At 36.5% G+C, this 25,355-nt stretch overlaps 1 protein-coding gene across 1 annotated transcript; it reads right to left on the bottom strand.

Moving 5' to 3' along the window:
• Positions 1-12,407: 12,407 nt before the first annotated feature.
• On the bottom strand, positions 12,408-23,569 carry C5H3orf38 (chromosome 5 C3orf38 homolog). Its single transcript, XM_012534071.3, has 3 exons — positions 22,877-23,569; positions 19,762-20,000; positions 12,408-18,278 (listed from the first exon to the last, which is right to left on the bottom strand). Exons 1-3 carry the CDS (start codon positions 23,001-23,003, stop codon positions 17,706-17,708), a joined length of 939 nt encoding a protein of 312 aa, XP_012389525.1. The 5' UTR covers positions 23,004-23,569; the 3' UTR covers positions 12,408-17,705.
• Positions 23,570-25,355: the final 1,786 nt, after the last annotated feature.

The following is a 25,355-nucleotide window of genomic DNA, read 5'->3' on the forward strand; positions in this document are numbered from 1 at the left end:
TTTTAAGGTCTATTTTGCCTGATATGAGTATTGCTACCCCTGATTTTTTGTCATTTCAATTTGCATGAAATATCTTTTTCTATCCCCTTACTTTCAGTCTGCCAATGCAGGAGGTTTCATCAATATATAACGCAGATACACAGTGCACAGTAGCGGGGGGAGAGGAGGCCAAAGGGCAGAGAAAAATATTTGTTTAAACTTTTCTTGTCTTGCCACAAAATACGAATTTTATTTCACAATTTTCCCCTTTTGATCATTAATTGTTCAATAGAAAGCAGTAGGTGATCAAATGTCTGGTCCCTCAATGCCATGGCCTGCCCTGGGATCCATCATGTCCCTCCATGCTGGTCCTAATAGCCCAGTTCTCTCCTTTTGGGGGAGTTATATTAGCAGAATGTTGAACAAGGAGTGACATGCAACTCTAGGTTGTCCAATAAGACTTAAGCCAATTTCCCTTGTATGTGCATTGTACATGTCCATTATTTTATAGAGAACTATAGATATGATCTAGTTTCAAGTTGTTTAGACATCATTATCTTAGTACGAATAGAGACACACAGTGTAAAAGGGAAGAAATTATCACCTTATAAGTTCCACAAACTGTAATTTAAATTGGTAGTAGGAGCAACTATATCATTAGCAAAGATTTAAGCCATATTCCTCCTGAACCAAACCATTTTCCTAGTATTTCCCCTATCTGGGAAGAGGGTTGTTTGAAGCAGAAATTTGACACTTCTTGTGTCATAAGATGAATTAACAAATATTGTGGCCAAATGGTCATACCATTGGAAAACTGATAGAAACCAATTACCAATTGTGCTCAAAAACCAATTGTCCTCAATTACAGATTGACATCACAGATTGACAGGGGCTCTTTCCAAGGCTACCCATAGATAACTGTGAGCCCAACAGAAACTAATTATGTAGCTTCCTAACCAACCTGGAGAGAACCAAGGTTACAAACTTGTTACAAACATAAATCCATTGGGATTTTTATTAGGAGCTACCCAATATTCAACATGTAATGAAAAGCAGTATTTATGGCCAGACTCAGAATAGGCATCATTCATTAATTGGCCTGGTAAGAGAGTCTCACTTAGTGATATTGGTGGTAGCATTAGCTTGCACAATGCTAGAGTTTCTTTCTTTTAAAATAAAATTTCCAAGGACCATCCAATCAGAGTTTTGGGAAGGAGAATTCCACCAAAGCAACCAGGGAGTACTGGACGTTGGTAATTGGCCACAAACCCAATAATTGGATTAATTTTTAAAACTTGCATATGACTGAGCCAAAGAAATACACTTGATTCACAAGCAAAAGTGTGAGCAGTTGTCAAAGAAATCAGTATACAGGCCTGGTTCAGCATCTTGGGTCAGCTGTCTACTTCAGATGTCATTGTCTTCTTGTCCTCATTGGGTAGTGCCGTTCTTAGTCAAAGTCAGAAAGAGGAACTGCAGTTCATTCAGGAGAGGCCTGATATGGTCCCTTCTGACATGGCTGTAAAGAGTCCTTTATATGATGTCTTTTCTGATATGCATAATCTCCTTGTTTCAGGTCATAGCACATCTGATCTTCATCCAAAATTAGATTACTGTGATAAATTTTGGAAACAAACTTAGAGTGTCCTTTTAATAACTGAAGTTTATAAGGAGCTCTCTGGGAAGTGAGTGTTAGCTAGTAAATACAGACCTCAATTAAGAAAATTAGAATTTAATTGTCACTGAAACATAATCTTTTTATCTGTAAAATTACCCTCATACTACCAAATATCATTAACTGACCACATAGACTCTTTTAAATTAGCTGTGTTGGAACTTTTCATAAAGAATCTCAGATTGAGCTTTTAAAAAACCCTCAAGGCCAAGAAAGCCATGCAAAGGCTGTGTCAACGATTCTGCCTGTGATATCCTATAAGTTTGGGTGATAGATTTGGACAAATTCTTCTCCTCTCAAGGTCCCCAAAATATCTTGAGATTCCTGCACCAGTTTGGAGGTGGCCTTCTTTATATACCTGAGAAAGCTGCTGGGAACCTAAAGTTTACAAACTCTGGAGAGATCAGGTAGAGAGAAAAGAAAAATGTTTCATTTCTACTTACAGAGGTGTAATTTAAAGGTTTTCTTATATCTAGAAAATACAGATTAAAATCAGTAATATTTCAGACAAAAACCAAAAATTATAACCATACTCATAAGTTTGCTCAGTCTTATGTAAATAACCATTAATCTTAATCTTATGTTAACAGTTTTATGAAGCCATCAGGTTTTCCACTAGAGTTCTTTTATTTCTTACCCAGTTCACTGGTATAATATGAAAGTTATCAGAAATCTGTACTTGTCAAAAATTCTTTTCTATGAATCTTCTTGAAGATGAAGCATTTTGCAAAAGTGTTGGAGTAGAATAATAGCTGTCTTTGAATGACAAAAGACTTTAAGATACAAGGTTAAAGAACTGATTACAATGCAACTGACAAAGAAACTTGGTTACTGCTGTGACATGAAACAGTTTTTAAGATAATTACTAAAATTATGACTGATATCATTTACCAGGACATACCAGAATTTTAGGAGCTCCATGTAATTTCTAGAATATCTACATTAATAATAATGTTTACCCATACAATACAACTTAAGAAGTTTCATCACCAGTTATTTGACAATGCTTCCCATGTAATTTAACATACCAAATAAGTGTAATTAGTTTAATATTCCTCTGTCTTAGATGGCAAGAAAACAAATATTTTGAGGTGTTCCAGGGACCCTTTGGAAAACCTCAGAATTAGCCATGGGTCAGACAAACTTCATTTAGAATTTAATCTTTGGGAAGTCTGCCAAAAATATCAAAAGTTTTAAATCTCTTTGTTAAATAGAATCATAGGTCACTGTGAAACAACACCCATTCATTTAACCAAAGTGACAAAGATTTCAGTGGCAAATACCAATCACTTAAAGGCAAAGAACCTCACACAAAAGAAGAGTTCCAAGAAAACTTTGCTCTCTTAACAGACAGAGAACCAAACTCCAATCTTGCACCAGCCTACTCTTAATAACAAAATCTGTTTACATAATTAAGTTTAATGCAATCTTAACCTATCCTGACCATGTACAAAACAGTTTTCTCAGTGTTCCTTTTCCACAAACCTTCTACAACTTCCTTTATCCATATTATTTTGTCCCTTATTTTCTTTTCCATTCAGAAACAACTAGCTCTAGGACAAAACCACCTTTCTTTCCTTTAACAAAATGCATTTCCATTCCTCATACCTTCTTTGCTGAAAACACACATCCCACTTTCCTTGCATACTGAGATGTTTCACATAAGGAAAATTCTTAACCTTAAAACCTTAATCTCTAGTGAAAACCCAAAAGCAAGTAATTGTAAACTGTCATACCAGCAATTCCTGATTGGCACTTATGTGAATGTATTTTATAACCTCTAGAAACATACACCTTCTCAGAATTTCTTTCCTCAATGTGGTACAAGACATGTATGTAATATACTCAAACATCTTTAATTTCTCATAAGAAGATGAAAGTAGGTAAACTTAGACCTGGCCAGCAATTAATGTTCCAGTATTTTATCCAAGTTGAAATGACCCAGATAGTGAATGAATTCTCATAATTTAACTTAGTTTCAAGTTACCAAAATCTGGAGATACTGTCCTTAAAGCAAACATTCACAAAACACAATTATTCCTAAAGAGTTTACTTTAAAGCCCTTATCTCATTTACCTATATTTTATTAAAAGTTTCATCATATTATTATTTTTCTTGACAAATTTTGATGACATATTTTGTAACAAGAATATTTGATTTCTAGTAAACCTAGATACAATAAAAGCATTATACTTAATGTTGATGACTCTAAAGACGTCTGTATTAATTAAATCAACAAGCTTAAGCTACCATTAATGCTAGACATTAATTCAGTACTGAATATTTTTCAGATTATGTGAACCTGAAATTCATTCTGGCCAGTTTCTTCTATATTTCTGAGTATTTGAACCCTTATTTCCCTTTAAGCCAATTAAATACAGCTCTTTTACAAATTAATTTTGGCAGTACCATACATCTACAACACACATATATAAACACATACAAACACACAGACATGGACCTCATAGTTCACACTCCAAAAGTTCAGCCATGAATCAGGTACAACAATATAAAACCCATCAGTTATGAAAGAGATTGGATTCAAGTTGTGTTTCTGGTAGATGAAACAAATCAACATCACCTGTCTAGATGGCTAAACCCTTTTAAACTAATATTTATGGAAAAGACACTTAAGATTTCTATTTGTCCTTGACCAGTCAAGATCCAAATTACCTATGCCCTTTCCCAAAATTTGCATTTTAAAAAGATGGTTGAGATAAGCGTTCTTGTTGAAGACCAGGTAGAAATTTTGCATCTGAATTGCATAGGAGGAGAAAGGCAAGTTCCTTCTAGGAAGACTTTGTTCCCTTAAGGTCAGAAAAAAAATTTTTTTTTTCTCAATACTTACAAGCCTCTTAAGATAGATAGGGGAGTTTTGGGGAGTGGTAAAAGGATTGGTGAGCTTTAGGATTATTCCTGGAGTTACAACTCCGGTCCTGTAAAGACTAAATTTGGGGGTTTTTTTGTTAGTTTGTTTTAATTTTATTGAAGTATAATTGATTTACAATGTTGTGTTAATTTCTGCTGTTATAGCAAAGTGACTCAGTTATACATACATGTGTACATATGTATGTATGTATATGTATATATATGTATTCTTTTTCATATTCTTTTCCATTATGGTTTACCACAGGATATTGAATATAGTTCCCTGTGCTATACAGTCAGACCTTGTTTTTACCCATCCTATAAATACTAGTTTGCCTCTGCTAATCCCAAGTTTCCAGTCCTTCCCTCCCCCACCCCCCTCCTCCTTGGAAACCACAAGTCTGTTCTATATGTCTGTGAGTTTGTTTCTGTTTCATAGATATGTTCACTCGTGTCATATTTTAGATTCCACATATTAGTGATATCATATGGTATTTGTATTTCTCTTTATGACTTACTTCGCTTACTATGATAACCTCTATGTCCATCCGTATTACTGCAAATGGCATTATTTCATTCTTTTTTATGGGTCAGTAATATTCTATTGTATATATATACCACATCTTCTTTATCCATTCATCTATTGATGGACATTTAGGTTGTTTCCATGTCTTGGCTATTGTAAATAGTGCTGCTATGAACATAAGGGTGAATGTACCTTTTCGAATTATAGTTTTGTCTGGGTATATGCCCAGGAGTTGGATTGCTGGGTCATATTGCAACTCTATTTTTAGTTTTTTAAGGAAACTCTATACTGTTCTCCACAGTGGCTGCCCCAATTTACATTCCCACCAACAGTGTAGAAGGGTTCCCTTTTCTCCACACCTTCTCCAGCATTTATTGTTTGTAGAGTTTTTGATGATGGCCATCTGAGTGGTGTGAGGTGGTACCTCATTGTAGAAATGTCTATTTAGGTCTTCTGCCCATTTTTCAAGTGTTTTTTTTGTTTTTTAGTTATTGAGTTGTATGAGCTGTTTGTAATATTTTGGAAATTAAGCCCTTGTCGGTCACATCATTTGCAAATATCTTCTCCCAGTCCATAGGTTGTCTTCTCATTTTGTTTAAGGTTTCCTTTGCTGTACAGAAGCTTGTAAGTTTGATTAAGTGCCATTTGTTTATTTTGCTTTTATTTCTATTGCTTTGGGAGATTGACCTAACAAATCATTGGTACTATTTATATCAGAGAATATTTGCCTATGTTCTCTTCTATGAGTTTTATGGTGTCATGTCTTATATTTAAGTCATTGAGCCATTTTGAGCTTATTTCTGTGTATGGTGTGAGTAGGTGGTCTAATTTCATTGACTTACATATGGCTGTCCAGCTTTTCCAATACCACTTGCTGAAGAGATTGTCTTTTCCGCATTGTATATTCTTGCCTCCTTTGTTGAAGATTAATTGTCCATAAGTGTGTGGGCTTATTTGGGGTCTCTCTCTTCTGTTCCATTGATCCATATGTCTGTTTTTGTGCAATACCATGTTGTTTTTATTATTGTAGCTTTGTAATATTGTCTGAAGTCTGAGAGGGTTATGCCTCCTATTTTGTTCTTTTTCCTCAGGATTGCTTTGGCAGTTCTGGGTCTTTTATAGTTCATATAAATTTTAGGATTATTTGTTCTAGTTCTGTGAAAAATGTCATGGGTAATTTGATAGGGATTACATAAAACCTGCAGATTGCTTTGAGTAGTATGGCCATTTTAACAATATTAATTCTTCCAATCCAAGAATATGGGATATCTTTCCATTTCTTAGAATCACCTTCAGCTTCCTTTATTAATCTCAGCATATAAGTCTTTCACCTTCTTCGTGAGGTTTTTTTCTAAGTATTAATTTTTTTTTTTTTGCTGTGATTTTAAAAGGGATTGTTTGTTTACATTCCCTGATATTTCATTGTTAGTGTAAAGAAACACAACCAATTTCTGTGTTAATCTTGTAGCCTGATACCTTGCTGAATTCGTTTATCAGTTTTAGTAGTTTTTGTGTGAAATCTTTAGAGTTTTCTTTATATTGTGTCATGTCATCTGCCTATAATGACAGTTTTACCTCTTCCCTTACCAATTTGAACATCTTTTATTTCTTTTTCTTGTCTGATTGCTGTGCATGGGACTTCCAATACTATGTTGAAGAGAAATGGTGAGAGTGGACATCCTTGTCTTGTTCCAGATTTTAGTGGGAAGGCTTTCAGTTTTTCAACATTGAGTATTATACTGGTTGTGGGTTTGTCATAAATAGTTTTTATTATTTTGACATATGTTCCCTCTATACCCAATTTTGTAAGAGTTTTTATCATGATTGAATGTTGAATTTTTTTTTAAGGCATGTTTGAATATTTATTTGGTTGCACTGGGTCTTAGTTGTGGCAGGAGGGCTCCTTAGTTGTGGCACATGGACTCCTTAGTTGTGGCATGTGAACTCTTAGTTGTGGCATGCATGTGGAATCTAGTTCCCTGACTAGGGATCAAACCCAGGCCTCCTGCATTGGGAGCTTGGAGTCTTATCCACTGCACCACCAGGGAAGTCCCTGGATGTTGAATTTTATCGAATGCTTTTCCTGCATCTTTTTGAGATAATCATGCTTTTTTTCTTTTGTTGATGTGGTGCATCACATTGATTGATTTATAAAACAAGAAGAGTTGTTTTTTTTCCTCGAAGAATCAGGTGGCCATCTCAATGATATCAAAGGACTGACATATCCATTCACCTGAGTTGGAATGTTTTATTTTTCCTCATTTAGCTTAGGGGAGAGCCCCCACCCCCACCTACGCCACAAAAGAAAAAAAATTCTTATCAGGCTGAATATCAGCTATGGTCAGTTTAATCAGATCTGTGACCACCCATTTTGGTAATTCATTTTCAAACACTTTTGAAGATTCTCCCTGGGTTTAAGACATTCTTTAACTGTGGCCCTCAGATCAGCCTTTGATCTGAAGGGGCTTCCCTTACAGCCTCATATGGTCCCATTTCTAAAGGTAACCATTTAATAATGTCTTCAGAGTGGAAAGGCAATTGGACAGAATATTACTAGAATGAGTACTCAAATAAAGAAGGATAGAGGGGAGCAGCAGTTAAAGTTTTAAGTACCTTTTATATCATTAATCATTCATTATAGACTTCTACAACAAATCTTTCAATGAGGCTATTTTGGAATTTTGAAGCCTTTGGGGGCTTTCACATACCTGTTAAGTACCATAGTTTAAGATGAGAGTGTTATTGAACTCAGGTTGGGCTGCTCACCACTCAAAAGCCTGTACTCCAGAGATAAGTGTTGGTTGGAAAGGAAAGGTTGTTTTATTCAGGAGCCAGCAACCTGGGGAGAAGGCGAACCCATGTCCAAAAACAAACTCTGAAGATTAGGCTTGACCATGAAAGTTTTTAAAGGGAGAAAGGGAAGTTAATCATTTGGGGAAGGAGTCAGAATCTTCGTTATCTTCCACTCTGTGCAGACTTTCTTCTGATTGGTTGGTGATGGGATAACAGGGTGGTGTTCCAGGAATCCTGTGCTCAGCTTGAAGTTACCATCCTCCATCTGGGTGGGAGCCTTAGTTCCTGCAGAAGAACTCAAAGATATTGTTACGTATATCTCTTGAGGAGGAACCGGAATGTTGCTTTATCGCTGCAGTATTGTTTCTTGACTGTTCTTCCTTTGTTTCTGCATTCCCTCCCTTCCCTGATAAGCAACTTATTGAATCTGCTCTTTGGAACTCAGGGAAAGTCAGTGAGGCTGAGTGAAGCCTATTTCCTACAAACAAGAAACAGGGGATATGGAAAGGATTTGTACCTGGGAGGGCTCCACAGGGTCCTGCTCAGTTTCAAGAGCTCTCTAGAATTTTAACAATTTAGATGTTGCACCAATTCAAAGGATCCATGGAGCTAGCCATACAAATATTTCTCCCTGCTAATCTAATTTTAGAAAAAAGAAAGACATTTACCACTGTTGTTTCCAGTAGACCCTAAAGGCACAGATCCAGAAAACTGCTGGTTTTAACTGCACTCTCAAAAACTTTTTAGAGTGTCAAAAGAACCCCAAGTTGACCATTTCAGGGCCCGATTTCCTTTAGTTTCCAATTAAGTACTTGCAAACATACAGAAACCCAGCCGATATTCCCATAGGTGACTGTTTGCATGGGAGCTGTTTGGACTTTGAGGCAAAGTTTCCCAGTATTAATTTCATAGTCTAATTCAGATATGAGATACGATCTGAACAACTTTCTGAGGACAGTGTGATCAAGAGATCAAGAAGGAATGTTGTCTTTTTGATGCTAGGAGAATGTTGCTCTTTGTGGTTGAGCAGGTATTTCTCCCGATGGGGGAGGTTTGGTTGATGCATAATGCAGATGCTCAATGCACAGTAGAGGAGAGGGAGGAGGCCAAAGGGCAGAGAAAAATTTTTACATTTAAATTCTTCTTGTCTTGCCATAAATTATGAATTTTATTTCACAGCCAGCACCTGCACACTTTTCACGAGTGGAGTCTAGGGTTCTCCAGCCTTTCTATCTGTCCCAGTGGTTGTCCCAGCAGCCAAGGGCAATTGTCTCCTTTGTGTAGAGCCCCACGACTGGGATGCCCAGTCTGTGGCTCAACCTGTTTGCTCCCCGGGATGAGGGTCTGACCATGAAGACCTTTTCTTCCTTTCAGATTCCTTTCAGGGGCAGAGGTCCCAACCCTATGCCTCTTTTCTGTCTTACCCAGTATGTGGAGATCTTTCTTACAGCTTCGGTTGTATAGGAGTTCTGCCAGTTTCCAGTTAGTTTTCCATGAGAATTGTTCTGCATGTGGATGTATTTTTGATCTGTTTGTTGGGGAATGTAAGCTGCACATTCTCCTACTCCGCCATCTTGATCTGAGCCCCCAAAATAGGTTCTTTTTAAAGTTTTTTCACTCCAGTACTGAAAATATTTCAAAGTAGCCTTATTTGAGTAGAAAGTAAAAGAAGACAGTGAAATGATCTCTGACAAATTGCCAGAATATGGGGGTTATGAAAGGACAGAAAATAAGAGCATTGAATCATTGCTAAAAAAAAAAAAAAAAATGCAGGTAATGATTTCAGTTAAATTGTTGGTGAGAAAAGGTGATTACTGCTTTTTTTTTTTTTAAAGTATATAAAGTCAGGTCAGTATAAGCTTTTAGTGTACAACTAGTTGAATCTCTGTTAAGAATGATGTATAAGGGACTTCCCTTGCAGCCCAGTGGTTAAGACTCTGCACTTCCAATGCCAGGGGCATGGGTTCGATGCCTGGTTGGGGAACTAAGATCCCACATGTCGCACAGTGCAGCCAAAAAAATTAAAAAAAAAAAAAAAAGAAGATATATAAGCAATCTTATCTCTTCCCACAATTCTATTCTATATTACCATGTTCATATGAAAGAGGAAGCTTGTCACTGCTGTGGTATTCTAAGAATAGGCATGTGATGCACAAAACCTCTTGTTTTTATGATCCACATATAAAATTATTTTTTAGTCATATACTTTCTCTCACAATAATCTTACCTTGAATCACCAAAAGAAAAAACTACCTGCAGATGATGTTAAATGGGTTCCCAATCTGTCTTTTGCATTCAGCTCAGGAAAGAATTCTTTCATGTTATATTGCAGTATTTGGATGTGGTTTTAAAGAAGTACTCTAATATACTATGGAATATTTCTACATTAAGCCAGGAAAATGAGATGGGGGTTAGGTGGGGATAAAGCTCTGTACAACTAAGCCATTTGCACAAGAGTTGTGTAATCTTAAAATAATCTGATCTCTTTGCCATTACAATTCACATTATGGACCTGAGGGATGTCTCTTCAAGACAGTAGGTCGACTGATTGATATGCCACATGAGCAAGGCACCTAAAATCAATGAAAAGCCCTTTACTGACATTAACAGTGTTTCAAAGAAATACTTTTAATCTCTGTTCTGATCTCAAACCTCATGTGAACGCCTTTCCTCTAAAAAGGCAGTATCGAGGAAAAAGTTTTGTTTCACCTCCTGCCCAGTTTTTCATGCAGTGTTATAAAAGTAAATGGTGTAGACTTAAGAGATAAAATTTAGTATTTTCTTTCCCCTTCAGCACTGGATTAACATCTTGACAGTTTACTGTTGATAATTAACTGTTCTTTTAAGAAGGGGATGAGTTGTTTGGCTTTTTTGCATAACACTTTCATTTAACTAACCACCACCTTCATTGCTACCCAAATAGCTGGTGTTCTATCATTAAAGATCATGATACATCCTTTCTAGTCTTCACCAAAATTTATTTTCCAGTGTAATCTTGTTTTCTATATTCACAAGTTTTCAGGGGTGAATAGGACAAGTTGTTAAGGACTTCTCCCTTAATATATGTTAACACAAACACCAAATAATGATCCAGACACTGCACATCAGTGGTTCTGTCTGTAAAATAAAACATCCTCTAGAACACATATGAAAAGAACTACTCTTCCATGTCACTGAATTATGAAATTTTCTGATAGGATTTTTCCAGTAGCTTTTTTGTTCTCTGATAATATTTGTTATTAATGGTGAGACTTTTTTATAACCTCTCAACCAGTTTTTTATCCTTATTATTATTACCTTCTGTTATAGATTTGATATTTGAATTGAGTCTACAAGTTCAGACCCACATGTAATGGATTGCTTCATGGTTGTTAGAGGCTAGTGTTATTATTATATTATTATATATATAAAAATCTATGTAATTTCTGAGGATTACATCTGATGGCAGGAAACAAAGGACAGATGGACATAATCATTAAGGGATGCTAAAATGTGCCTTACTGTCCAAGTGATTGAGCTAAGATGGGAGACAGGCAAGGACTCCAGTCATTAAAGTGAGGTGGCTTCACACCACTGGGTGCTGAGTGAGCCCTGTGAGCCAGGTGCCTGGGACAGAAACTGGCAACAGTATCTTACACTTGGCTTTAAGGAATGCAACTCAGGATGATGCCTCGATGGTTTTGGACTATTCTCCCATCTTGCATAAAAAATTTTAAACTGAGATGTATTATAATTATCCAGAAAATATAAAATTACCTAAGTTCATTTATGAGAGAAATCAATGTGCTTTAAAAAGGATGTGAAAACTTTGGCGACATGCAAATATTTGATAGGCTGTGTGCTGTTGACCACAAATATTTGATAGGCTGTGTGCTATTGACCAGTGGTAAATGGATTGCAGTCCAAAAAAAATTTTGGATGTTTATCATTGTCCTTCCTTATATGGTTCAGTTGATGTTTTGAAGACATCACACTCACAGAATCTCCTGCACAGAATATACAGATTTTTAACTCTGCATTCACACTGAAGTTCCTTCCACTATTTACATTATGGAATTTTTATGAATGGTGGTATTTGTACTATTTTATCATTTATCAGTAAGTCGTTTATGTGAATTGGGAATAAAGGAGTATCAATTGTAAAATGCAAGTTTAATAAACATGAAAATTAATAGGAAAGTACATTAGTGAAGATGAACACCTTGTTGACTTCATGTTGGCTAGAGTAAATTGACCAACACAGTCCTTGTTGCATACATATGTATCTAATGAATGTACATTAAGAACAGAACACCGTTTTAAAAAATGAGACTTTATGAAAATCATCTTACATTTAAAATTTGCAAAATATGTGAATTATGTGCAAAAAATACATGTAAAAAAAATGTTTCAGTACATTTTTTTCCTTCTGAACTGTGAAACTGTTTACTAGGGTCTCCATTCTTTTAGCAGCATTGCTCTGATCTGAAGGTTAGGATTTTACCTACAATTTAGATTAAGCACCAAAAGATGACAATAGTTAAAGTAGTAAGAGAGAGATCTCAATGAGAGATCACAGAGAAGCACTTTCTAATAAAATAAATTCTTTATTAAACAGTAAAATTACTTTATACAAGTTAAAGTGAGGAAAAACATAAACTAGAAGAAACAAAAAGCTACTTTATGTACCGACTGTCTTCTGTTAAAATACCTGGTACATAGTAAGTGCCCAATAAATGTTTACCAAATTCAAAGAACATTTAAGAGAAAACACTGATATGTTATTTAAAATCAACTTGTTTCCTCAGTCTAAAACTCTTGCTCTAGTATAAGGCTGCTCTTAGAATTAAAATAATGGCTTATTCTACATTTCTCTTAATTTCTAGGAGTCTACTGTTCAACGATTTTGATTGTTCTATTACTAGTTCCAGCATTAAAGGACCTGACATGCTAAAATTTTCTATCGTTATCTAGTTTCTGCATTCTAAACTCATTTTATCATAAAGCTGTACTTCTCTAATCAATGCAGTCAGTACAGCAAAACCTCCTATCTGCTCAACAAACGTTTTTCCATTACACTTCCTAGAATAACTTTCAGTGATTTTTTTTTTTTTTTTTTTTTTTTTGCGGTACGTGGGCCTCTCACTGTTGTGGCCTCTCCCGTTGTGGAGCACAGGCTCCGGACGTGCAGGCTCAGCAGCCATGGCTCACGGGCCCAGCCGCTCCGCGGCATGTGGGATCTTCTCGCACCGGGGCGTGAACCCGTGTCCCTGTATCGGCAGGCGGACTCTCAACCACTGCACCACCAGGGAAGCCCCACTTTCAGTGATCTTAAGAGCAGTATCCATCCAGGGCCATGCTTCCTACAGAAAAATCCTACCCCAAATCTGCCACTTGTCTCCAATGTCACTCTTAAATATTTGCCAACTCCTACTACTCAATCTCTTGGAGTCATCTGTATTTGATTATTTTATTAACTTCTTTATTTTTACTAGGGATTGCTGGCAGTCTATAATTTGGCCTTCTGTCAACCACTTTACACTCTTCTTGACTAAAACATGGACATATATTTTAACCATATGCAACAAAGCAAAAAAGTTGTACAGAACATCAATTTTTCAAACAACTTAAGCATTTCTAGTGATTAGAAAGTAGGACAGTATTTTAAAGGCTTCATACTTTTCCCTTTTCTATTCTAGATATGATCTGTAATTTTTTAATCTTTTTATTTCCTCTGTAAATAGAAACATACTATACACATATCCTTAAAAATGATTGAAAAACACATTTTTCATTCTTTGTTTTTTCAATGAGCATGATTTATGAGGAAGCAAAATAATAAAAGAATTTCCTTAATAATGAACTACAAATCCATTTAAAAGTAATATTCTTAAGTTGCTGAGAAGGCATACAATCACAAAATCGTGTAACCTGTAACAAAATTGTTCCAGACCTTAGAAATCATCTAACTGGTTCATTTTTACATGTGAGGAAATGAGGAATCGAGTTTAAATTCTTTCAAAATAAGGGAGTAGCAAAAGTCAGATTGAAAATAAAGTGCAAGAAAAAATAGGCTTTTATAACTCACAGTAAACATCATACTCAATTTTAATATTACTTTACTGAAAGACTACAGGAAAGGTTCAAACTAGAAAAAGTAAAGCTGAAAGGATTTAGTGCACTCTGACACAGTTCTGAAATTATTTTCCTTCCAACTCTAGCAAAGGGCCTAATGTAGCTCTCACTTTAAGATATCTAAACCCAGAGACTGAGATTTGAATTCAACATGAGAAGTTGAGGTAAATCAACTTATTGATGTATTATTTTATCTTATATTTGATTCAGTGACTTACAGATTGTAGATGCTCAATAAATATATGCATATAAACTTGAAGAGAACCCAGATCCATAAGTCTTATTTCCCAGCATTACAGCTGGGCTGTGTACCTTCAAACTGGCTATATACAAAGGTTATAAATAGGGTTGGGGAGGAGAGGGGGAGGGAGCTGATCACAAATATAGACCCTTCAGAAGAAATGTTCATATTTTTAAAATCTTTCATTAGAATTAGCAATATGCAAACATTACCAAATAAACATCTCCTTAGGATAAAGTTTTGTAAAGATCTTAAGAACATTGTTTTTTTCACATTTTTATCACTTTCTCCAAAGCATGTTCATTGAACTTGTCTTGTCCAAATAAAATGAATTCTGCATTCATGTTTCACTTGACAGTACTGCAGTAGGTTTTGCCTTAATAGCTAACATCTATTGAAAAACAAAATACAAACAACTATCATAAACTGACAAGACTTTCTAGAGATTATTCTTTCGTTCGTAAAATTTAGTCCTCTAGCTTAAGGACTCTGGCAAGGGCACAAAAGTTTCTAAAAATAATTTTAATTTTTAACACAGTAGAGTAGTAGTATGGGGGAAATAAAATTATTACGGCAGGATTTGAATATGGAGCAGAAGGATCCCTGTTAGGACTCACAGATGTGCTTCAGGGAAGTCCAAGAACTCAATGAAATATGCAAAAATTGTAATACTATATGCAAACATATTTTTTCTAGAAAGAATATAGCTCTCTTTTTCAAAAGGTCAATGACTATCCCCTGCAACCCAAAAAAACAGTGAAAGGGTGAGAAAAACATCAAGGTATGGTTCACTCATTTTTATGACCTTTTAAGCCACAAGAGCCATTTTGTTAAAACACAATGTTTCTGATTATCTCATTTAGTTAAACCATTATTCTTTAAATCCTTTTCTGGGGTGCTATTACAATTTCTTACTGGGACTAAGTAGCCTTCCTTTAGCATAAAAATGTTGCCTTTCTGAAAACTCAAGAATGTTTTCCTGTTTGCCATTTTCAAGTTGATTTAATAAATTAGATACGGCTTTTTTTCTATTATTTGGTATTTTAGTAAGACACATGAAATACGTTTTTTGGTATTCTGGATATTAGTAAAACATCCCAATACAACTATTACTTTTAAGTTTTTAACAAAAAAGGATATTGATGTATACTGTTGGCTATAGCAAATCAGCCTCCAGTAAATAAAGATCGGGTGTCCCCTGGTTTGACCACCCAATTACTATGGAGTTAGTTGTATTCTTTACTACTTTACTCCACAAACTTCACAAATACCAGCTGAGTATAATGAAGTACTAGACAAAGCTATAGTCTCTACTATTCCCTAACATAAACAGAGTAGTGAGTGGTAGTAAAAGTAGCGTTCAATCTGCACTGTGCTTTTGGACCTTCTCAAAGGCCTGACCAAGCTTTAAGCTTCATGAGCAAATTTCAGTTCTTCTAGGTCTTCTTTCTCTGAATAGGAAGTATACACTTCCCTTATAATGGTTTCTAGGTATCTTAGGGCCCTCCAGTATATCCTACTCTGACCTTGGGCTTTTGAAAGTCAGTAAATTTTAATGGAAAGTTAAAATTATCCTAAATCTTAGTTTGGGGTCTAAAAGTTTGTGTATTCACGTATTAAACTCAAACATGATATAACCCCAAAACCACCACTAATGACTAGAGCCAAAGACAAAATCTACATGCAAAAAAGTCTTTTATACAGTATATAAGCTTCTTTTGCTCATTCATTCACCCATTCACTTAGACATTAGGTCCTACTGTGTGCCCAGCGGTGGGGATTCAAAGGAAATAAAATATAGCTCTAATTCTCATTTGGTCTATCGGAAAGATTTCACATTTTTAAGGGTGATTAAAAGAACATGCAGATTACAGCCTTCCTTGAGCATTACACATTCAAAAATTCAGTACTGAACATATCTACAGGTAATTTCTGCCCATCCTGAGCATCTTTGGTATTATTTCTTGATAATAATACTTGACATCAATAGCACAAAGAAAACAGATGGGAATAATTTCAAATTTTATCCTTTACTTTGTATATTTATCGATAACATGCTATAATGATACTTCAAACTTAAAGAAAAAGATAACAGGTTTAAATCGAAACAAAAAACTATTCTTACAGTAGAAAAAGGGATTTCCCTTCTTTATTAAGTTCTTATTTTAGGACATACCAATTTGTACTCCTCGTAAGAGGCATAGGACTAAAAAAAAAAAAAGATTAATATTTTCCTCCTGCTTCCAAAATTTTATCAGTTACCCTAGATGGTCATGAGCAGAGTTAAAGTTAAAAAAATTAATATGAACAATACCTCATCACATTTCCCAGTTGAATTTTTTCCAAATGGGATTTTTGTAAATTAAAATTACTAATTAAATTCAGATTCAGCAAGTAGCTCCTGGGTGATGAGGAATTTAAACTTGAAACCAACTGTGTAACCTGGCAACTTAACCTGGTAACTCAAATCTAGTAAAACAAATTAAGAGGTTAAAAAAATCCTAATAATTTTAATTTATGATGTGGGAGTATATCTCAATATATGTTTTTTTTTTTTTTTTTGGTCACCTCTTCTAAAATCATTCAAGAGAAAACACAGTAACTCATTTAAATTAGGAACTGGGCAAACCTTTAAAAAAATTTTCAATAGTATGTTTCCTTTATATGCTATTACAATAAATGCTCTATAAAACTGTTAGCCGAAACTTTAGATAAAGAAAAAAGTCTGTTTTGAGAACAGCACTTACCATTGCCCAAAATTGTTCAGAAAGTGTTGCAGATTTTAAGATATTTAGCTTGGACAACAGCAGATAACTCTGAAAAATGTTCCTCAAATATTTTGAAAGGCAAATTAGATTTTTTTCTACCAGCTAAATTACTGGACTTTTTGTATAAGAATGTCATTCAAGTTTTCTAAAATGAGAGTTTACTCATTTTAGAAAGTGAGCTTACTCATTTACTGAGTTTACAGTAAACATCTCTAAAATTTGTATTTTTAAGCAATACTGTCATGAGATGCATTTGTAAAATTACCCAGATTTAGACAAAAGTAAATGAGAAAATTAAAAGGGGAAGCCTTGAACACTATTAATTTTTTCCCACATGACAAGTACAGATATTAGCAGAATATCCACCAAGTAAAATGAAAATATTAACTGGTTTCTAAGGCACACAGTTAGTTACATCTAAAGTGGGATTTATTTGATGAATTGCATGAAGCCTTCAGAACATTTGCTGCAACTCAAGTAGAAAGAGGCAAGTGTTCACATAACATGTTAGTCTGTAGTCAAGAAAGACATTTCAACTAAAATATGTCAATCCCCAAATCTGAAATCACTTAGACATTACTGATGTAGTATTTGGAAGAATTTCTGTATAGAAGATTTTTCAGACTGAAATATAGTACTCAATGCTTCAAGGGCTAGGTAAAATTAGTTCTCTTTTGTTCAACAGTGCCTCATTTCCACTAGATAAAGTTTGGTCTCCAGTCTCACTATCCAATGCCTGCCTTACACTGAGTCATCCTTCACTGGACCACACAAAGTGTTTACATTATAAAAGGCTTCTAGATCACTTGGTTCAAGTGTAATAGCTGGTTTCATTAATGTTCCAGGAGCAAGGGAACTCTCTCCAATAATTCTCAGGTTGATAAATTTGATTTTCCAAGTATTCTCCACAAAAGGGCAGCGGATGAGTCCAAAAATTTGTTCAAAAATGCCCAAACAAGTGTTCTCTCGGTGGACAGTCCCAGCAACTCCAACCATAACTAGACCATGGGGAGAAGAAGCACATTTCAGTCCATGGGAATCTAGGTTGGGACTGAGAAAAAGATATTCTTCTTTCACTAGTGACAGCAGACGAAGGCTCACAATTTCTGCTCCATGGTAGTCTATCACATTTTGTTCAGATGTGTTGTAATAAAACCTAAGCTTGACATCATGCCAGAAGTGCTGTGGCCCCCATTCATCTTGAGGTGGTCCCAGAAGAGGATTCTGAGAATTAAGAAGTTCAAAGAACCAGTGACAGAATTCTTCACCTAATCGACGAAAATCAACGTTTTCAGCTTTTTTATCTTCTTTCTCCTGTTGATTAATAAAACCAACGTTAATTCTTGTATCTATTTACTATCTTGCCTGTTTGATAGCTAACTTTTAAGGTACTAATTATAGCAGAAAGGAAATGAACTACCTGTGAACTCACTGAACCCATCTTGCACAGTAAATTATTTCTCAAAAAGGGGAGGTCATTTTAGAATTTCTCAGCTTAAACTTCTGAAAATTCCTCTAAGAAATTAAGGTTCAAAGTCTCTTAAAATATCAGCATGAATTAAGAGCCAATAATAAGGATTTACATAAGCATTTTCTCTTGATTGTGGCAGTGATTTCACAGGTGTGTTATTTGTCAAAACTTTCAAACTGTATGCTGTAAATGAATACACTTCACTGTGGTATATTTTATATGCAGCAAAGTTTATAATAAACACGTCTTTAAACAGACACTTCTAATATGATTGAAATTGCTTATTTTCTATGATTGGGATTATTTTATATTATTTCTTTCCAAAATGAATACTGCAAAAATACACCTGATAGGCTAGATTTTATTCAACAATGTATTCCAGAGCACAGTACCTCATCTAGGTGGTGAAAGATCTTGTATTTACCGGGCACATGCTATTACTGAATGTACTGGGCACTGTGTTTGGCACTTAAGTGCTATTTCCGTCTTTCTCCACAAGCTTTATGACACAGATATTATCGTTATGCCCGTTTTATAAACAAGGCTCACAAAGGTCCTTACTTGCTCATTTACAGCTAGTATACAGCAGACCCTAATACGAAGTCATATCTATATGAATTTAAAGTCAACATTCTTTTCAGTACATTAAGGAAGGCTTAGCAGTTCCTTTCCTAATGTGAAGGCAAACCTCTCTCACTGTAAAATACCATTAATTCAATGTGGGTATGTAGTTTAAAAACTGCAAGTTACCTAAAGGTTCAATCGATATTTAAATATTCACACAATATTTAAAATGTACAGTGAAGATAAAAAGAAATACGAACAGCCAATGTCAGCTGGAGGAAATTACTAAAACAGGATTTTTTTTCCTAGCTAACAAATAAAAAAAATTAAAAAAAATTGAAGTTTCTTTCATGAAATGTTTGCAATTTAATACCAAAGAAAGTCTTCAAAATGAGAAAGGGCTTACAACAGCATTCTTCTAAAGTGGAAAAAAGAAATTGGAGAACCAGAGGCTAAATTAAGATTAAATTGATCCTGTAGTCTATCCATTCTCTTTAAAAATCAATAGTCCCCATTTGATAAAGGGATACAAAACATTTTTTCTCACAAATCAATAGAATATTACATATACATTACTAAATATCAAAAACACTTTGTCTCAGGTGCTTTACTGCTCTTTCTTTAGGATGCAAAAAAAAGAAAGTAAAGCTAAAATTATAAAAAAAAACACAAAACATTAACCACATCATTCCAGATCTAGGAGTATCTAAAGATTTTTACACAGAACTACAGTTCAGGATATGACTATAAGGTCTGTTTTACCTGTTCAAAGAGTCTAATGTCCTCTGTCTTAACTGGCTCTGGCGTTTCCTTCAATTTCAATTGTGACTGCTTTTTCCAGTAATCCTTTGCATGCTGAATAAGATTGTGTTTTTCAGTAGCTGGAGGTATAATAACCCCCTGTGTTGCCAAGTACTTAAATATGATTTCTCGGTGGACTTTTTTACGCCTCAAAAGTTCTTCGACACTTTGACTGTACACTAATATTGCATGAATGGCATCTAAAAGAAAATTATGAAGATTAATAGAAAATCATGAGTCACTTGTAAATTTGTCCAGGGTCAGCAGAAACTCTATCGAATAATATTTATAAACTCTTGTCATGGCATTACTGCTTTTGTATAAGACGGTTATCATTTCTAAAAACCAGGAAGTGGGGGCTTCCCTGGTGGCGCAGTGGTTGAGAATCTGCCTGCCAATGCAGGGGACACGGGTTCGAGCCCTGGTCTGGGAAGATCCCACATGCCGCGGAGCAACTGGGCCCGTGAGCCATAACTACTGAGCCTGCGCGTCTGGAGCCTGTGCTCTGCAACAAGAGAGGCCGCGATAGTGAGAGGCCCACGCACCGTGATGAAGAGTGGCCCCTGCTCGCCACAACTAGAGAAGGCCCTCGCACAGAAATGAAGACCCAACACAGCCAAAAATAAATAAATTTATTAAAAAAAAAAAAAAAAGGAAGTAGGTTGTCAAGTTTTGGATTTAAAAAAAATTTCTTTATAAATTTCCCCACCTAAAATTCCTCCTTCCTTTCACTTCTCATACGAGATTGTGAATTTAAGCATTTTCTTTTAAAGAATGGTTGTATTTTAAGAAAAATTTGAATAAGAGAAGAAAAAATTTTAATAAGGTCAATGGAACTAAATTCATTTACAATCCCTAAAATATAGGTAAAATTACAATACTTTTCAATCTCCTCACTCTACAGATAACAAAAGTCAGGGATACATGAAGTATCAACAATCATATTTCTAAGAAGTGGCAGAACCAAGACTCTTAATTTTAAAGAACTTCTATTAAACAACAGACTAAAGATTATTTTTACATATGTGAGGTATACAGAATGGTAATAAAACGAACTCCTATATACACACAACACAGCTTAAGACACAGGAATTACTGGTATCTTTGAGGCCTCATTTTACCTCTCCCTATTTAATGCTATTCCCTCTCTCTCCTCGCTCACCTCACATGTAGCTACTCTCCAAAATTTTATCATTCTCTCGATTTTCTTTCCTTTTTTCTTTTCTTTTCTTTTTTTTGGCCACTCTGCCGGGCTTGCGGGATCTTAGTTCCCTGACCAGGGATCGAACCAGGGCCCCCCAGTAGTGGAAGCTCAGAGTCCTAACCACTGGACCACCAGAGAATTCCCTCGATTTTCTTTAGAGTTGTACAGCATAACTATGTATCCCTACAAAATATAGTTTGGTATTTCTTTGAATGTTCTATAAATCTAATCCATCAATATATATAGTCTTCTATAATTAACTTTTAATGTTTCTGAGATTAATCTATGTGGCTAGACACTGCTGTAGTTAATTCATTTTCAGAGCTGTACCATAGGTAATTATAGACTATACCACAAGGTATCTATCCTTTCGTTTATAGACTTTTATTATGTGTATCCAATTACAAATACTATTACTTTGGACATTTCCACACTTGTCTCCCAGCCCAGAGGGGCAAGCAGCATGAGCATCACCTGGAGCTTGTTAGAAATGTGGAATTTCTGGGCCCACTCCAAAACTACTGAATCAGAATCTGCATTTTAACAAGATCACTGAGGGACACATAGGCACATTCAAGTTTGAGAAGCTCAGGTAAGTAACCTTCCATTTAAGGAGATAATATCGAACTTGTTTTCTTTCCAAAGTACTAGTTCTAATTTACACTCCCCCAGTAGTTATCAACGACATACTTCACAAGATCAACAACACTTGACGTTTTTACATTTAGTTTTTGCCAACTTGGTACATATGAAAGGCACCATGTAGTTTTGGTTTTCATTTCATTGCTTTCTAAAGATGTTGAGTATCTTTCAATATGCTTATTATTTTTTCCTCTCTGAAAAATGACTTCAAATCATTTAACATTTTTGTACTGGGTAGTTTCGTTTCTTGTTTGCTTTTGGATCCACCGTCAATTAAATTCAGCAATTTTATCTATTACAATTTTAAATTCACATTCACCAAGACTGTTAGAAGGCGATTAGCATGTAAAATATATAAATGCCAAAGAACTACATTAAGTCTAAAATTATTTTCAGTCTAAATTCTTAGAAATTTATTCACTTAGTGTTCCTGGTTCACTTTCAAATGAATGACCTTAAATGGCAGAAATGTTAAAAGCAGAGAAAGACAGTTTTAAAAGGCAGACTCTTTTGTAGATACTTAAGTCATATGCTAATACAGGAGGCGGACATTTTCTCATTTTAAACTAAAATTCAGCAAATTTAAAATATAACTAGCCAGGTAATATACAAAATCATAAATGCTTAAGCTACTCATTACATTACAACCACACTGAATATTTATAATCCATGAAATCTACTCTACCAAAATGTTTATTTGGCTCTGAAAGTAATGTAGTCCTAGTACACAGAATCATCTCTGAAAAACTTTGGATCCAAAGAGACATGGATTGATCCTATCTGCTCTTTTATCACAGTAGTTATTTTACGCAGCACACTGATAAAAAGTGTTTATGATAGATATCCTCCCCCAAGCTTGAAGAAAATGAGCAGCGGCTGACACTCCTCAGCTGATCCAAACTGAAAATGGAAAACACCCTGACTCCCCGGAAATCTTCAAAAAACAAACAAACAAAATCACTATTCACGTACTCTGCATCTTCGAAACAAGCAGCATTTGCCCACAACGTATAATGTATAAAACCTGGAAGCAGCGCCATTTTCAGCGTGCATTTGAAGCAACAGAGCAGCTATAGGGGCCGAGATTCCCGAGGGTTCCGCACAAGCGCAATCCCGGACGGGCTGGGAAGGAGGCCTACCACGGCCTCCACTCACACGCTCCCGCCAGCTGGGGGCCGGGTGAGGTCTGGGGAGGGACGGCCGCCCTTGGGGAGAAGGGTCTACCTTTACCTTGGCGGTCCTCCGGCTGCACCTGGCGGTTGGTGATGGTGTCGCATAGGGCCATGATCTCGTCGTTGTCCAACAGACCGAGCAGGCTACGACAGCCCTCCATCTCTGAGTAGCTGAGCCCCGACATCTCTACCCCCAGAAAGCGGGGAGAGGACGCCAATAACTTCGCCCCCTTAGGCCCACTGGGCCGGCGCCGTGGCAACAGGTACCGGAAATGCTCTTCCCGTTGTTCGCAGCCAAAAGGCCTCGGGTATTCCAGAGCCGTGGGCGCGTAAGTGATCGTTAATGAGGGCACTAAGGGAACGCGGTGCTCCGACCGGTGGTTCCGGGCTCTCGGGGACTGAGTGGAGTCCCACGGGTCTCACTTTAGGGAAACTCCGCATTTACACCGGGAACATCGACCTTCCACAAGGGAAAACGAAACCTAAACTCCTCAGGAGTCCCTTCTCCAAAAGAACGCCTGGGAGGCTGCGCAGGGCAGGTGCGCGGAAAGCCGGCAGCGGCCCCAGCGCAAGACAAGCTCCCGTGATGCCGCGGGGCCGGCCAATGGAGGCGTCTTCTCCCCGCCTTTGGGCCGGGACCCCGGGAGCGCTCGAAAGTTCTCTGCAGCCACTTCTGCGTTGGGAGCACCTGTAGTTTGATATTCTTAAATTACGTAGTTCTGTGTTAAAACAATTTGGTTTTGTTTAACATTACACTTGGAAAAGTTAAGGGGAAAAAAATCACCTATCCTGCCACGCCTGCCCGCCTTGCAGCTGACTTAAATTCCCCAACAAGCTGCGGTCCGCTGTTGCTTCCCTTCTTATTCTCGCCGGCTTGGCTTTAGGCGAGGCAGTATCACGAATAGTTTAAGGTTGGGGTCTTTGAAAGCCAGATTACCAGGGTTTTATCCCGTCATTTACTAACTGTGACCGAGAGCAAGCTCTTTGGTCTTCCAGTTTTCTGTCTCGAAACGAATCTAGTAGAGATACCTACCTCATAGGGTTGTTGAAGCGCAGGGAGGGGGTGAAGAACTGTGCCTGGCGCCTAGAAAAAGCCCAGTATATATCAGCTATTGTTACCACTGTTGGTGTCAACATTCACGAGAGGGAAACTTCAGACTTCAACGCATTGTCACTGGCTTCTGTCTCCTTCCATTGTTTTAGCCATATTTTAGATTTTTAACATTTAATTAGATTATTGCCAGTTAGTAGCTGAAATGTACACACCTGCAGATACAGGTGAGCAGATTTAACTTTTTAAAAAAAAATATCACAGCTAAATAGTCAAAATGAACTGTAAATACAGTCTTTAAAATAAGGCATTCAAACCATGGTTAAACTGATTTGCCAGTGGATGTTACTGGGGGTACCATTTACTCATCAGATACCAATTCTTCATTTGTCATTAAGCGTTGAGTGCCTACTATGCTAGATATTGAAGATTCCGAGAAATGACACAGACCCTCCTTCAAGGAGCTTTTGGGAGTGTTGCAAATAAAGAGATAAGTGCTCACAATACTGGTGTGGAACCAAATGGAAGAAGACATGCCCAACTTTTTCATTCGTTCATTTTTTTTAAAATGTGTTTACTGAGCATGATTTGCCAGACACTGGTCTTTATGCTGGGAACAAATGCAAGTCCTTTGGAGCTTGTATTCTAGTGAAAGGAAATAGACAATAAACATAAAAGAAACTATACTATGTCAGGAAATTCTGTGGAGAGAAATCAAAAAGAGAGGGATGGAGGAGAGGATGTTGCTATTTTATACAGGCTGTGAAGAAAGGCTTCTCTAAGTGACATTGAAGGAAAGACCTGAAAAAAGTGAGAAACTGAACCACAGAAGAGTGTTCTAGAAAGAAGCAAAAGAAGAGGTTCTGAGGAAAGAACAGAGTGCTTGGCATGTAGGAAGGAGGCCAGGAGGCTGCAGCAGCTTGTGCAAAGAGGAAGCAGTGACTGGTGAGGTTGGAGTTGTCAAGATTGATCTAGAGCAGGGTTTCTCAACCGTGGCACTACTAACATTTTGGGCAGGATAATTCTTTGTTGTGGGTCTGTCCCACAACATTGTAGGATGCTTCAGCATCCCTGACCTCTCCCCACTAGATGCCAGTAGCACCTCCTCTCCCCTACCAAAAATACCTTGTTCCTCAAATGTTTCCTGGGGTGGGGGGGCAAAATTCCCCAAGTTGAGAACCACTGATATAGAACCACTTGTCCAAAAGTGCTTTCTGAGATGAAAATATTCTGCATCTGAGCTAATACAGTAACCATCAGGCACATATGGTTATTGAGCTCTTGTAATGTGGCTAGTGCAGCTCAGCCGGTGAATTTTAAATTTTATTTGAATTTTAATTAAATTTTAATAGCCACTTGTGGCTAGTGGCTACTGTATCAGTACAGTCTAGAGTCTTGCAGCCCATTGTAAAAACTTTGGCTTTTATCTTTTACCTCTCTCTGCATTTCCTTTTATTCTCTCAGTCTCTCACTCCAGACCAGTCAG

Source organism: Orcinus orca, chromosome 5 (genome assembly GCF_937001465.1).
Source record: "Orcinus orca chromosome 5, mOrcOrc1.1, whole genome shotgun sequence".
Lineage (NCBI taxonomy): Eukaryota > Metazoa > Chordata > Mammalia > Artiodactyla > Delphinidae > Orcinus > Orcinus orca.

Excerpts from the sequence above, each read along its gene's own strand:
- C5H3orf38 (XM_012534071.3), bottom strand. The coding sequence starts at position 23,003 with ATGTCGGGGCTCAGCTACTCAGAGATGGAGGGCTGTCGTAGCCTGCTC. Across the intron at positions 20,001-22,876 it reads GCAGCCGGAGGACCGCCAAG|ATGCCATTCATGCAATATTA; the intron begins GTAAAGGTAGAC and ends ATTTTCTTTTAG. Across the intron at positions 18,279-19,761 it reads ACATTAGACTCTTTGAACAG|GAGAAAGAAGATAAAAAAGC; the intron begins GTAAAACAGACC and ends ATTAATCAACAG.